At 41.1% G+C, this 14,180-nt stretch overlaps 1 protein-coding gene across 3 annotated transcripts in view; it reads left to right on the top strand.

Moving 5' to 3' along the window:
* Positions 1–12,473, top strand: part of VWA3B (von Willebrand factor A domain containing 3B) — a 139,132-nt gene extending 126,659 nt beyond the window's left edge. For all 3 annotated transcript variants that reach the window (XM_045005257.1, XM_045005261.1, XM_045005247.1), the window contains exons 25-29: positions 5,909–6,033; positions 7,217–7,354; positions 7,911–8,008; positions 11,033–11,265; positions 11,926–12,473. In XM_045005257.1, the coding sequence (XP_044861192.1) occupies positions 5,909–6,033; positions 7,217–7,354; positions 7,911–8,008; positions 11,033–11,265; positions 11,926–11,930 (599 nt within the window). In that variant the 3' untranslated portion in view covers positions 11,931–12,473. The remainder of the gene's footprint in view (positions 1–5,908; positions 6,034–7,216; positions 7,355–7,910; positions 8,009–11,032; positions 11,266–11,925) is intronic.
* Positions 12,474–14,180: the final 1,707 nt, after the last annotated feature.

Genomic DNA, 14,180 nt, shown 5'->3' with positions numbered 1-14,180 from the left:
GTAGTATGAATTTGTATCCCATGATATGGTATTGGGGAAAAAATCTAACTAATCCCATACCTTTTTTGTATGATTGACAAAGTATTCCAGGACAGTTTCTGACATCAGAGAACATTTCACAGGCAATTTGACATCATTGGAAGTCTGTTCTCAGGAGAGGTGCAAGAATTGAACAGCTGGGGTATTGAGGATCGAAGTGCATTGGCAAAACCCAGAGGCGGCTCCAGGCACCAGCACCCCAAGCGCATGCTTGGGGCAGCAAGCCGCAAGGGGCGCTCTGCCGGTCACCGCGAGGGCGGCAGGCAGGTTGCCTTCGGTGACATGCCTGCAGAGGGTCCGCTGGTCCTGCGGCTTCGGCGTACAGGGCCGGTGCAAGGATGTTTTGCGCCCTAGGTGAAACTTCCACCTTGCGCCCTCTCCTCCCCCCCGCGCTCCCGCCCTGAGGCTCCCCCCAGTGGCAGCTCCCCCCTGCACCCTGAGGCACCGCCCCGCCCCAGCTCATCTCTGCTCTGTCTCCACCCTGAGCACACTGTCACTACTTCACTTCTCCTGCCTCCCAGGCTTGCGGCGCCTAAGCTGATTGGCGCTGCAAGCCTGGGAGGCGGGAGAAGTGAAGCAGCTCACCCCTGCCCCGCATCCTCTCCGAGCACGCCGTGGCCGCATCACTTCTCCCGCCTTCCAGGCTTGCGGCGCCTACCTGCCCCGCCTCCACCCCGAGCACGTCGTCGATGCTTCACTTCTCCCACATCCCAGGCTTGTGGCACCTACCTGCCCTGCCTCCACCCCAAGCACGCCATCGCTGCTGCACTTCTCCCGCCTTCCAGGCTTGCGGCGCCTACCTGCCCCGCCTCCACCCCGAGCACGTCGTCGATGCTTCACTTCTCCCACATCCCAGGCTTGTGGCACCTACCTGCCCTGCCTCCACCCCAAGCACGCCATCGCTGCTGCACTTCTCCCGCCTCCCAGGCTTGCGGCGCCAATCAGCAAGCCTGGGAGGCGGGAGAAGTGAAGCAGCCACGGCGTGCTCGGGGAGGAGGTGGGGCGGGGGTGAGCTGGGGCGGGGAGTCCCCTATGTGCCGTGCTCCCCCTTACTTGCTGCAGGCGGCCCTCCCTGCGCTCCCTTGCCCCAGCTCCCTCCACCTAAATGCTGGTGGCGACCGGGGCGGCCGAAGATCTGGCCGCCGCAGTTGCTGCCAAAGAAAATGGCGTCCCCCAAATCCTATAAATGGTTGCACCAGCCCTGTCGGCAGACCTCCCGCAGGCTGCCGCCGAATTTGCGGAACCGAGGACCTCCTGCAGGCAAGCCGCCGAAGGCAGCCTGACTGCAGTGCTTGGGGCGGCAAAATGCCTAGAGCCGCCCCGGCAAAACCTTGTGGGGAAGCTTGCTCTGTGATTCTTTACACTACATCTGGCTCGTCAGCCAGTGCTGTTAGTTCCTCACATTCATAGACACTGAATCAGTTACAATTAAAACAAATTGAGGATATTCCAACAGAGACACTTATAGTTAGGACTGTTTCATGTACAGATAAAATATGGAGAAAAGTTCATTGCTTTTGTTAGTCTGGCTTATTTTTTCTGTACTTTTTTGATTGCCTGATAACAGTTTTCAATTTAACAATCACAGGCTGAATTCTTTAATTTTACAGTTGGATCAGAAAACCATTTTGCTATTTATCTAGCTTTGTAACTGTTAGTGTTGAGGCTGGTCTGATGCTGCTGTGTATTCTTTTCCTGGTCACATAGTTGAAAGTTTCTCTATCCTATATCCAAATGCTAATTCAGTAAAACATCAAATGAGTGAAAGGTAAGTGGTCTAAAAGGGAGAATTTTTTTCCTACCCTACCATGAATAAGACCATACAGTATAAATTTACTGAAATATTAATTTACTATTTTTTCTCAGAATGCTATAATTCAAAACATAAGATTGATATTGCAGTTGGTACGGTAATAATGGTACAGTAATAACAGTGTACTGAATTTCTTTAGAATTTGGTATGCTACTTTTCACATATTGGACCAGATTTTCAGGGACGAGTTGTCATAAACAGATAGTCAAGGGTTAACAAGCTCAGTTAACAAGCTAAATTTTACCTTTTCTTTTTTTCTTTAATTAAAAGCTTTTCTTTTTAAGAACTTGATTGATTTCTTCCCTTGTTTGAGACCTCAGGGGATTAGTCTGACTCACCAGGGATAGGTGGGGGGAAGAGAGGAGGGGGGAAGGTGAATCCCTCTTTGTTTTATATTCAAGGAGTTTGAATCAAGGTAGTCTTCCCTGACGACCACGGGAGGGAAAGTCTGGGAGGGGGAATGGTTTATTTCCCTTTGTGTTAAGATCCCAGGAGTTTGGATCTGTGTTCCCCAGGGAAAGGTTTGGGGGAACAGAGAGTGTGCCAAAACACTATATTTTTGGCTGGTGGCAGTGTTACCAGATCTAAGCTAGGATTTTAGCTTAGAAGGATCCATGCAGGTCCCCATCTTTTGGACGCTAAAGTTCAAAGTGGGGAAAAAAGAAAAGGTAAAATTTAGCTCTGTAAAATCCGGATGGAAGTTTACAGGGTACAGCTTATAAAAACTAGAGGGACTCTAGCATAAATACAAAGAGGTAAAATATTGTTCCAGCAAACACACATTTGCAAATACAGAAATTAATCAAAAGACTAATCCGCCTTTCTAATACTCACTATACTGAATAGAAGAGAATACTTCAGGAAGCTTGGAGAGCCTGGATATACGTCTGGCCCCTCTTAGATCCAAAGAGAGAACAACCCCCAAAACAAAGAACCCAAACAAAGGCTTCCCTCCACCAAGGTTTGAAAGTATCTTGTCCCCTGATTGGTCCACTGGTCAGGTGTTTGCCAGGTTCACTGAGCTTGTTAACCCTTAACTATCTGTTTATGACATGAGTACAATGGATGTGTTTGCAAAAGTGTCCTTAGAAAATCCTGCCATTGCTTGAAGCACATAGCTATTGTGCACACAATCTGGGTAATTGCCTGCCTAACTGCTCATTGCATACTCTTTTGAATATTTGACCTTTTCATTAAATGAAATAACAAAATGCATGAGGGTCTCTTGCATCATGTGCCAGACCCCAAATGACAGACACTATACACAGTGAGAAGACTGTTGCATCATTTTACCCACATGCAGATAATTTATAATATTTATAGGATCTCAAAGTGGGTATTATAATCACCATTTTATAAATGAACCTTTCTGTGTTTATTTCCTAAGTGATCTGTCAAGGTCACATGGGAAGTCAGCACCTCTATGAGTAGAACTTAGTTCTAACTTCCAGTCACCTGTTCTAATCACTAGGTAATGCTGCTTCCCTAAACATAATTATATTTACCTTTTCAGTAAAATTAATAATTTTAGTATCTCTGAACAAGCCCCACAAAAAGGCAAACTTTATTTCTAATGGGAATGAACTATTTGCACATTCATCAAGGCTCCAATTCAGCAAGGTATTTAAGCATGTACCTAACTTTAAGCATGTGAATAGTCCCATTGAAATCATTTGGGCTTCTCACAGTGATGGTGTTAGGCTTATAGTTAAGTATTTTGCTGAATCAGGGTCCAAAGTAAAAGGGTTGTTATGGCTTCTATTAATTTTAGAATCTTTCTTTTCTTAGTAGTTATTCTGTACTTGCATTGTTTTAAAATAGTAATAATGTTGTTGTTGTGTTTTTTAATGCATCTTCTAAGCTGTTCCCTTCTGTGGGTCATCCAGTGTATGTTGTCTTCTCTGACCCCTGTCCTCCAAACACCAGTCTGCGGGAAGCTTTCTTCTGACGATGAGTTTCATGAGATTGGGGGCTTGTTTGAAGTCTAGAAGAGGGGTTTTGTGAAAGATTTCTTTAAGGATGTGGTCCCCATTGAGTATGGGTTGTAACTGTTTCATGATGTCCTGTACGGATTCCAGTGTGGGGTGGTAAGTGTCAACAAGGGGTATGTGGTCAGAGGGTTGGTTTTTTTTTCTGTATTGAAGCTGGTGGAGTGTCCTTGTTTGGTGAAGGTGGTTTTAAATGTGTTAATTGTGTGTCCCAGAAATTTTCCTCGGCACATATTCTGTGATATTTGAGGGCCTGATGGTAGATAACAGATCTTTTGGTGTGTTTGGGGTGGTTACTGCATCTGTGAAGGTAGGTGTGGCGATCCATGAGTTTCTTGTATATAGTAGTCTGTAAGGTTCAATTGTTGAAGCTGATCATGGTATCCATGAAGTTGATGCTGGTATTGTTGTGTTCTAGAGAGAGTTTGATGGATGGGTGGTGGTTGTTGAAGTTGTGATGGAACTCTATAAGGAAGTTTAGGCCGTCTGTCTAGAAGATGAAAATATCATAGATGTGTATCAGGTATATCATTGGTTTCATGGTGCATTTGTCCAGAAATTCTTCCTCAAGGTGTCCCGTGAAGTTGTTGGAATATTGGGGAGCCATCCTAATACCCATGGGTGTTCCCATAGTTTGGATAAAGTGTTTGTTGTTGAATGTAAAATTTCTACATGAGGAGGATGAAATAGATGCGTGTAGCAATGTATTTGGGATGGATATCTGAGTGTTGTCCATTATCTTGTAAATATTTGAAGCAGGCATCAATGCTGTCGTTCTGAAGGATGTTGGTGTAGAGGGAAGTGACATCTGTGGTGGCAAGCGTGGTGTTCTGAGGGAGGTGGTTAATGTTGCAGAGTTTCTGGAGGAAGTTGTTGTGTCCTGGAGCAAGCTGGCACTTTGTGGGTGAGTCATTGAAGATGGTTTCTATGAGTCCTGACATTCCTTCAATAAGAGTGCCATGGCCTGATATGACGGGTCTGCCTGGGTTCACTTGTTTGTATGTTTTGGGAAGCATGTAGAAGGTCCTGGAATGGTGGGAAGAGGGGTTGTGGGGGATGAGGTTGTAGAGTTTCTTTTGGAGTTATTTGGGCAAGGATTTGATGTTATCCTTAATTCCTAGGTGAATTGTGGTATAGGGTCTTCTTTGAGTTCTTTATAGTAAGTGGTGTTGGAGAGTTGTTGGTTGGTTTTGTTGATGTAGTCATCACCGTTGAAAACTACAGTGACACCACTCTTTGTCTGCTGGCTTGATCCCTATCTGGTAGTTGGATTTCAGGGACTGTATAGCTGTCATCTTGGTGGTAGTGTGATTGTAGTGGATTTCACAGTCAGTTTTTTTTTTCCAAAAGCAATCACTCTAATGATCAAGTGTGTTGTTTCGTCCATTGTGGGGTGTCCAGTCAGCCGATTCTTTTTTCTTATGACTGTTTGTGGGGAGGTGGTGGTTGTGGGTGGTGGTGTACTTATTGTAAAAGAATTCTTTGAGGAGGAGTCAGTGAAAGAATTCTTCAAGTTGTCCATGTGTTAGTATTGTATCAGGTTCTATGTTGGGGCAGAAGTTCAGTTCCTTGGAGAGTACAGATAATTCAGCTCCAGTAAGAGGTACTCTGGATATATTGATGATGTTGGGGTGTAATTTAGTGTCCATGTGGTGGGTCCTGGTGTCATGGTTTATCCTGGCGTTGAAGTTCAGTGGGTTGTGGAGTTGTTGTAGCTGGTTCCACTTTTTCTTTTTGTGTTGAATGGCTGTCAGCAGGTTTTGATAGTTGCTTTGGGTTTCTTACATGATCTCCAGGTGGGTTTCCTGTTTTTTTTCCTTCTTTTTTTGCATAATTATTTTGCAGAACTCGGGCTTTATATTATAAATTCTTTGGGGGCAGTGACTTTCTTTTTGTGTGTGACTTGTACAGTATAATGTACATTGTCAGTGCCTACTGCAAATATTGTAGATTCTACTGCAGGAAATATGGGGACATGTTACAGGCTACAGGATTTTTAGCCTTCTTATATATTGGTAAACATACTAAATGTAATTTTAATATTATATTTTTCATGTTTAACTCTTAGGAACTGTGATAAAGAGTATCAGTTCCTCCCAGGCACTTGTCGACTTCAGCCATGGAGAGACGCAGATTGTACCAATAAAGTTCATTATACCTGTCGGGGGTGCTATGCCTTGCCCATCACTGCAGGTGAAAAACTATTACTTTTAAAGGCAGCATATGTGCATCATTAACTTTGTTCTGCAGTTCACATCTGAGCATGATGATACATAATGGTTTGATCATTTCTGTATTTTGGATAAATTTGTAAATGTTAAAGAAGATTCTCCATTCATAGTGAAATTTCCTTTGGTTCCATGCTATTTCCAGTATTTCTTATGTTTGTCACTTGTTATTACATGATATGTGATAAGAGTTTAGAATCTTTGCTCTTTAAAATCACACATATTTGTATATCAGAAATATATCTGATTTCCCTCTAAAATAGTATTTTTGGCAGGTCACTCAGCACAAGTGGTCTTACTGTTTCCCAACAATACACATAATTAATTTACACTCACAGCATAGGAACCTAACAGAGCCTTTTACTCACACTATAACATACAGCAGGCTCTAGCCATTTATTTTTCATTGTATGTGCTTAATCCAACAAAAAAAAATCCTTTTACTAACCCCAAAGAACAATAATGGAACAAAAATCATATTCCATTTCTGTATTTGTTAGCTAGCTAATCGTCTATTATCACAATTCTTCTTTCAAATGGGGCTTATTTTAGCAGAGACAGGGATGATGGGTACAAAAAGCAATGGTCTACCCTGCCTTGGTTACAGTTAAAACCAGGGACTTGATTCTTTCCCTGTATAATGTAAGGAACTCCTGCTGATATTAATAGTATGTCTCTGTATTCTGTGTGGAGAGTCCAATTCTGGAAGTGTCCTGTCAGGTTTAATAGAAAATTATAATCTTTCTAGAGGGTTTTAAAAATCATCTTATATAATTCAATTAAAAATTATATTCCTGTTACAGAATTCCATGTGGTGTTTCAAAAACGTAAACAAATATAATTCTCTATTAAATTCTAAGGGATAAAGGGTTGGAATAATTTCTTTAGCAGCCTGTTAGCTTGATCCCTCTGAAATTCTGTAGGACGTTTCCATAGGATGCTGAATTAAGGCATGATCCTGTGAGGTGCTGATCCAGTGGGAGTTGAAGGTAGTCAGCACATGGCATGATTGGTACCTTTGTATTTTCCTCTAGAGTTCCATTTTAAGCCATTAGAATGGATTAGCATGTTGTTTTGTATAGTCAAACCGTCGTTTTAAACTGATATGCTATGAAGCTCTTGCAACCTAATTCTTTTCTGGTACACAGGTTGGAGACTATGTATTCGCCAGAACTGGGACACAAACAGGAAATGATTATTATATGCCTGCTGTTGTTATAGCAACACCAAAAAGAGTTGAAGCAGATGATAAACTCTACACAGTTTTGAAGTACAACAATAAGAAAGTAAGTAGACCTGTGAAAGGATACGAAGTTTGCCATGGCATTATTATAATTCTGGTTTTGATGAGGCAGAAATAACTGGCCTGGCTAAAGAGCACATTGTTCCATTCACCCGTCCAGCTGACCAAAATCAAATCAAATTTCAGAGCCAAGTATTGGGCCAACATAATGGACAAACTGATAAGGAGTGTAGCATAATTTATCCTTAAATCAAACATTACTGTACTCTCCATAATCCATTTATTGGCTTTCACAGGCTCCAGACTGCAAATGTGAAGAATAAGGATTGTTTTTGATGGGATAAAATAAAACTATTTTTAGTGTGTTTTGTTACCTTTGTTTGTTGGAGATTATTATGGTAATTTTATTTTTTTTCTCATTGTGTTTTATAAAGAAATTGTACTTATCATTAGGAAATTGTCATCTTGGTTTTTCAGATGCTTCTTACGGTTGCACCAAAGTGCCTGTTTTCTTTATGCGTTCCTTTATTCTTAACTGCTGTTTCTGAGGTTTAGAAGTCACTGATCTAAACTGGATGAATTTGATTGTGTTATTGCAGAAACACTGTATACGAAGTGGGCTTATTAAAATCAGCCAAACAAAGTATGCCTGTTCCTGCCATTATATAAGAATGGCCCATATGGTGGATTGCCTCCTGTGAGTATGTTTGAACTGGAATATGTAAACTTTTGGTTATGTGCATTCTAAAATATAGGGGGGGAAGAGAAGCATATTTTGTATTCAATTTTGCTTTAGATTTTCCATATCTAATATAATAACAAGTAGATTTTTAAACTAGAACAGGATTCATTCAGGTTGGGTGGTCCTGGACACATCACCATGTGTGTCTGATCCACTAAGTGTTTGGATGTGATGGTTATTAATTGTCTACTTCATGCTTTTAAAGTTCCCTGGCAGGGAACTGCACTGTATCAGTTTGGGAAGGACTCGTGGGAGGTGCTAGTTTGGTTCTTAATAACAGGAAGTTCGAAGTGAGAAAGTTTTTATTTTAAGATGTGTTTCGTGATATGAACTTGTGCTTCAAATTATGAAATGTATTTAGACTAGTCAGTGTCTTATTGGGCTTGAGTCTGGGGAATGGCTTGGAGAGGGTGAACTTACGTAGATCTTGGCTGATGTTTGCTGATTAGAATAGGACGTGAACTTATATTGGTTTCCAGGTAAATTTCGGTTTCTGTTTGTCCTTTACATAGCCTGAGCCATGAACCCATTTGAAGTATCCCTGAGAAGTGATAGATTTCAGAATTCATTAGCAGGCTGTGTGTTGTGTGGTAGAAACCCTGTTCTGGGCTTTAAGTATTGAGGCAGTGGCTCCTACTCTCCCCTCTCCAAAGAAGAGAGAACATGAAAGCCCTTTGGAATATATAAACCTGATCAATGAAGCAAGAGAGATTCCTTCTTTCCTATGGCTTCAGTATGTTTGGGGGAAAGTGTTCACTCCCATCAAAATCTAGCCAGAGAAAGAGGAGAAACCAGATAAATCAAAGCATTAATACTTCCTACCCAAAACCAGAACAGAATTTTCCATCCCCCTTCATTCCTCCTTTGAAGAAGTTATTTAGGGCAGAGTCAGAAACACCTAGAGATGGGAAGAGGCTCACTCAGCTATCCCTCATATTATATAGGCTTCTAGAGCCCAAAGATTCCATCTTCATTTCCTCTCTGCTCAATGCCACAGTGACATTGCTGATGAAGAACATGGTACAGTAAAAGCTGTGTTTTCCAGGACTTTATAAACTGGAAAACTCTAGAAACCAGCATTTTGTGGTGCCGGATCCAGGTGGTGCTCACCTTGGCGGCTCTCTAAAAGCAGTGACATGTCCCTGCTTCTCCTAGGTGGAGGTGTGGCTAGGTGACTCTGCACGCTGCCTCTGCCCACAGGTGCCACCCCCGCAGATCCCATTGGCCGCAGTCAATGGCTATAGTGATCAAAACCACTTAACTCTTGTATATTTTTCATTCATAGATCTCAAAGCACTTTACAGAAGAGATTAATATAATTATCCCCATTTACAGATGGGGAAACTGGCACAGAAAGGTGAAGTGACTTGCCTAACATCACCCAGCTGGCTAGTGACAGAACCAAGAATAGAATCCAGGTCTTCTGAGTCTCAGTCCAGTGCTCTAACTACTAGGCCACACTGCCTCCCTTAAGACTGGTTGTTTGTCATGGATAAAAAGATGATCATGGATTCCACTCAAGAATCCTACGGAATTTTGTTTTGTCTTTCCCCGTAAACATAATTAATTCCATCCCTCTCTCCTTCACATCCATTCAGTCATTCACTCTGAGTTGGCTGGCTGAGTTGGCTGGCTCAGTCATCAAGCCAGCCAGCCCCAAGCACTCCTAAGCACCTCCATATTTTTGCTACTCATCACTCTTGTTGGCTTTGCTGTATTGAATTTTGCTTTTTAGATTAGGATGGGAAAAGAAAGGAAAATTATGTGCTGGAAATAATATTTGTTGTAGTCTTTCCTCTTCTTTCATGCTACTCATCTGTCCATCCCGCCTAAATAATCTATATTTTTCTATACATATCTCTAATATTGCTGCATTTTTAGTCTGTTTTATGAACAGGTTGGAGCATGGCTAGATCTGTCTCTTGTGGTTGTGTTTTTTCCTCCTGCTTCTTGGTAATATAACATCGAGCTCTAAATGCAGTGCTTTTCATCATTAGATCTCAAAGTGATTTACAAAAGAGAGCAGTATCATAACCCCCATTTTACAGATGGGGAAACTGAAGTGTATAGAGTTAGGAGACTTGTCCAGGTCACCCAGCAGATGAATAACAGAACAGGGCATTGAACCCAGCTTTTCTGAGTCCTAGTCCAGTGCTCTATCCACTAGGCAACACTACCTTTTTGATAGCTGGGGCTTTACATCTCTATAGAATTGTTTTCTCTGAGATAGGAGAAGATGGCCTCAGATGAACACAATTACTAGTGCAAAATTTTCCCCTTTTGCACGTAAGATCTCTCTACAATATTTTATTGTTTTCCATTAAGATACTGTATTTGTAAATGGAATAATGTTCTCATTGAAGTGTAACAGTTTCTCCCATATTATTTAACACTTTACTTTTATGTCATGTAGATATGCATCCTGTCCTCTTCCAGGCATTGACTAACTTAATTCACTGATTGAATCGTAAAGATTCAACATTGTCCGTGACATTACTTTATATTCATTGCTTATTGTAGTCTAGCACACAGTGTCTAATGAGTGTTTTCCTCTTTTATGAGAAACTGTGCATTAAAAATCATTAGACAGTTGTATTTCATTAGCTGCACGTTAATCAGTACTAATGCTGGCTATGCCATTTGCACTGCTTGAATAAAGATTGTGTCAACATTTCCATTATAGCCCCTGTTTTCAGGGAGTTTGGTCAGTCATGTGTTCCTACCTGAAACTTGTTATGTGAGGCATTCTAAAAAGATCTGCACTGTGATGCTTAACTTCAGGCTCATTCTTCCAACTCTGGCGACTTCACAAGGCTACTGTCAGCACAATGAGTCTTTTTCTTATCAACACAGTGGGAGGTGGGGAAAGATGACATACAAAGTGTTAGAGTTATAAAATAAAGATGTTTTGAAATAGCATGATATACCACATTTACACACACAGATGTATATCAGTGAATCTTCTCTTCTGATTTCTAGCCCAAATGTACAGGCTGAGAAATCCATCCAGAACTCATCTCCACAAGAAGAAGAAGAAAAGGGGGAAAAATTGAAAGAAGATGGGGGTAAAAAGAAAAAAAAAGGGAAAGTAGAAAGCAAAAAGCATCCCAGGGAGAAGACTTCAGACTCTGATGATCTTCTATTTATCTCCAGGAGGGAAATGAAAAACAAAGAAAGGAATTCACTGCCTAGTGACAAAGAGGAAACTGAAGGTAAAGAAGTGGGGAACAAATTATTTGGTCAAGTCATAAAATCATAAAGATTAGAGATGGAACTGACCTTTTGGGTCATTTAGTCCATTCCCCTGCCACTACAGAAAGGTCCCTGCAGTATATTTTCTGGAGGTTTGTCCAGTCTAATTTCAAATGTTGCAAAGGATGAAGTTTCCACCATTTTCATTGGGAGACTATTCCACAGACTAGCTAATCTCAGCATCAAGATGAGATTGCTTTCTTGATGTTTGTCTATTTATACTAGTTACGTCCCTTGGTATCAGCCTTAAGCAAATTTCTCTACATCCTGGCTATTTACCTAGACCCTCCCGATATTTTTTTATGTTTACTCCTCAGTCATCAAGTCAAGCTATTTGTATATTGCTCTTCTGATCTTTCCTCATAAATCAGTACTCATCTTTTGTTGCTCTTGTGTCAATTCCATCCAGTTTGTCTACATCTGTCTGGTACTGAAGTAGCATTATACTGCAGTACTGCCCAGGTTTCTCACCATCCTTTGTAGCAGCACAGCTTCCTCAGAAGCCATATCATGACTGGCTCCCTGCCGGTAGATGTCTCTGAACTCCCCAGGATTCCAATGTGCAGAGGGTGAATGAACATGAGATCCCATTAGCCTCTTCTGTTACTAATTCCCTGCAGGTTGAAGGAAGGATGAATCTGAGGAGAGTGGCTATCACCTTGGCCCATCCCGGCCATGCCTTACCCAGATCTGCAGAACCTTGGCCATCTGAGTCCCACAAAGAAGATTCTTCTAGGTGGCATGAGGTGGAACATGCTGCAGAGTCCCCTTTTTATGGCACCATTGGCTTTACCTTTTTTTTTTTTTTTGCATACCCCTTTGTATCTCAGAATGGATGGAAGTGGAGGAGAACCTCTGATATTCATACAGTTAATAAAGATGTTATATAAAACTGGTCCTTACACTGATCCCTACAGGATTTCTTTGAATGCATTCTCACAACTTGACACATTATTGAGTATTGTTACTCTTCGTTTGCAGGTGTTCAGTCAGTTTTCAGTGTATATGATAGTGCTTATCATAGCCAAGAAAATCTGAATCAATTTTGCAAATAAAAATTAGTGAGCCAGTGTCAATATGTTACTAAACGCCAGACATACTGCATGTAGTTTATTCCATACATCCACTATTTATTTTAATGCTATTTAAAAAAATAAATAAATAATAAAACCCCCAAGTTTGCCTGGTATCATTTTTGTCTCATGGGCCAGATCCTCATCTGGTGTAATCTGGCAGTTTACAGTAGTTAACAGTCTGGTGCTAAATGTGCTGCTTATTGAGATCCCATCTTTGCAACCCTTACTCATACTGATGAGCTCTTAGACAAATGCTTCTGTTTAAACCAGTGGGATCACTTGCAAGAGTAAGTGCTCATCAACATGAGTGAGGATTGCAGAGCTGTGTCCTATGAATGTGGTGTTCCATTAATCTCTAGAGACTAGATTTTAAAGGCCTAAGCTCCTGTTGATTTCCTAGGCACATAGTGGGATTTTTAAAAGTGCTTATCTGCATCTTTAGGTGCCTATATACCTTTGAAAATCTGGCCCTAGATATTTACATTTTTTCCTAACCCTTTCATTCTGGAATTGCTTGCTACCTCATGAAGAATGGATCATGTGTGTCTGTTATGTGTTAGGGGGTTAATATTTGTTCATTATTTTACTAAAGATTGAAGTTAGATTTACCTAATACTAGTTCCCAAGATTACTCTGCTTTCCTTTTTTAAAGTTCAGTACCACGTTTGCTTTATTAGTTAGGCACCCAATCTGCTTAGGTACTTTTGAACATCTCACTAGGTGCCTATCTATATCTTTAGACACCAAAATGCCTTTTAAAATCTGGCCCTTAGCACCTTAAGATGATGATCTTTAGACCCCAAAAGCTTTTGATTTATATGTTCAGACTTTCCAAGTGTGCTCTTCACTGCTGTTTGCCATTATTTTTCAAAGTCTTCAGTACTTCTTAATTGTTCTTGTTAAAGGCAGATTTAAAAAGGAGTTCACCATCTCAGCAATTCAAAAGAAATTTTTTGAATAGTTGTAAATTCCATTAATAGTTAAAAACAAACTAATAATTTATAATAGCCTGAATACATCCTACAGTAACGAGGTTACACTTATTGCTTGATTGCTTGATTTCTGAAGGCAGTCTATTGAATTGGGCATTGGTTTATTTAAAAGGTTTATAATCCTCCCACATAGTTTCTAATACCTGAGTAATTTTAATGTCTTTTCATTTGTATAAAAACATATTACTCAATACTCCTGAATGTTTGCCTGTAGTACAAGAACTTCTTGTTCATAATTGTGCAGCATATTTTCTCTAGCCCATTCACGCTAGTGTAATACGGGAGAAATACTCGGTACCATGAAAAAGTGCCTCCTTCTTAAAAACCATGCTAGCCTCATCATCACTGGCGATCCCTCGATTCGAGGATGATCTCTACTGTGGATTTACATCTGGGTCCTGAGATGACTCTGGAGTCCCATCCTGGAACCACAGACCTGCCCGCAGTAGGTGTAGATGTTTCCTGGTGCATCAGCTGCCTGCTGGGAGAAAGTTCTTTCTTTTTCCTTCCTTCTCTTTCTCTTTTCAGCTTCAAGGGCAAGGCGCTTCTCCTCAAAGCGGGCCACTGCCTGATGCCGCCTGTGGCTCCATTGGGGTCAGTTAGTGCTTGTGCCTCCCAATTTGAGATGTTCACATCAGTTTTCTTGAGATACGCTTTCAGTGTCTTTGTAGCTAGTCTACCCAGTCCTCAAATGTCTGGCTTTGGTTGATCACGCATAGAGCCAGAATGTGCAACTCTTGCTTGTGTTGGTGAACTCTTGCTCACATAAGCAGTCCCATAGATTTCATACATACATTTCAACATTTC

The sequence above is a fragment of the Mauremys mutica genome, chromosome 1, assembly GCF_020497125.1.
Source record: "Mauremys mutica isolate MM-2020 ecotype Southern chromosome 1, ASM2049712v1, whole genome shotgun sequence".
Taxonomy (NCBI): domain Eukaryota; kingdom Metazoa; phylum Chordata; order Testudines; family Geoemydidae; genus Mauremys; species Mauremys mutica.
The sequence above is the reverse complement of the archived record's forward strand: the minus strand, read 5'-3'. Positions and strand labels throughout refer to the sequence as shown.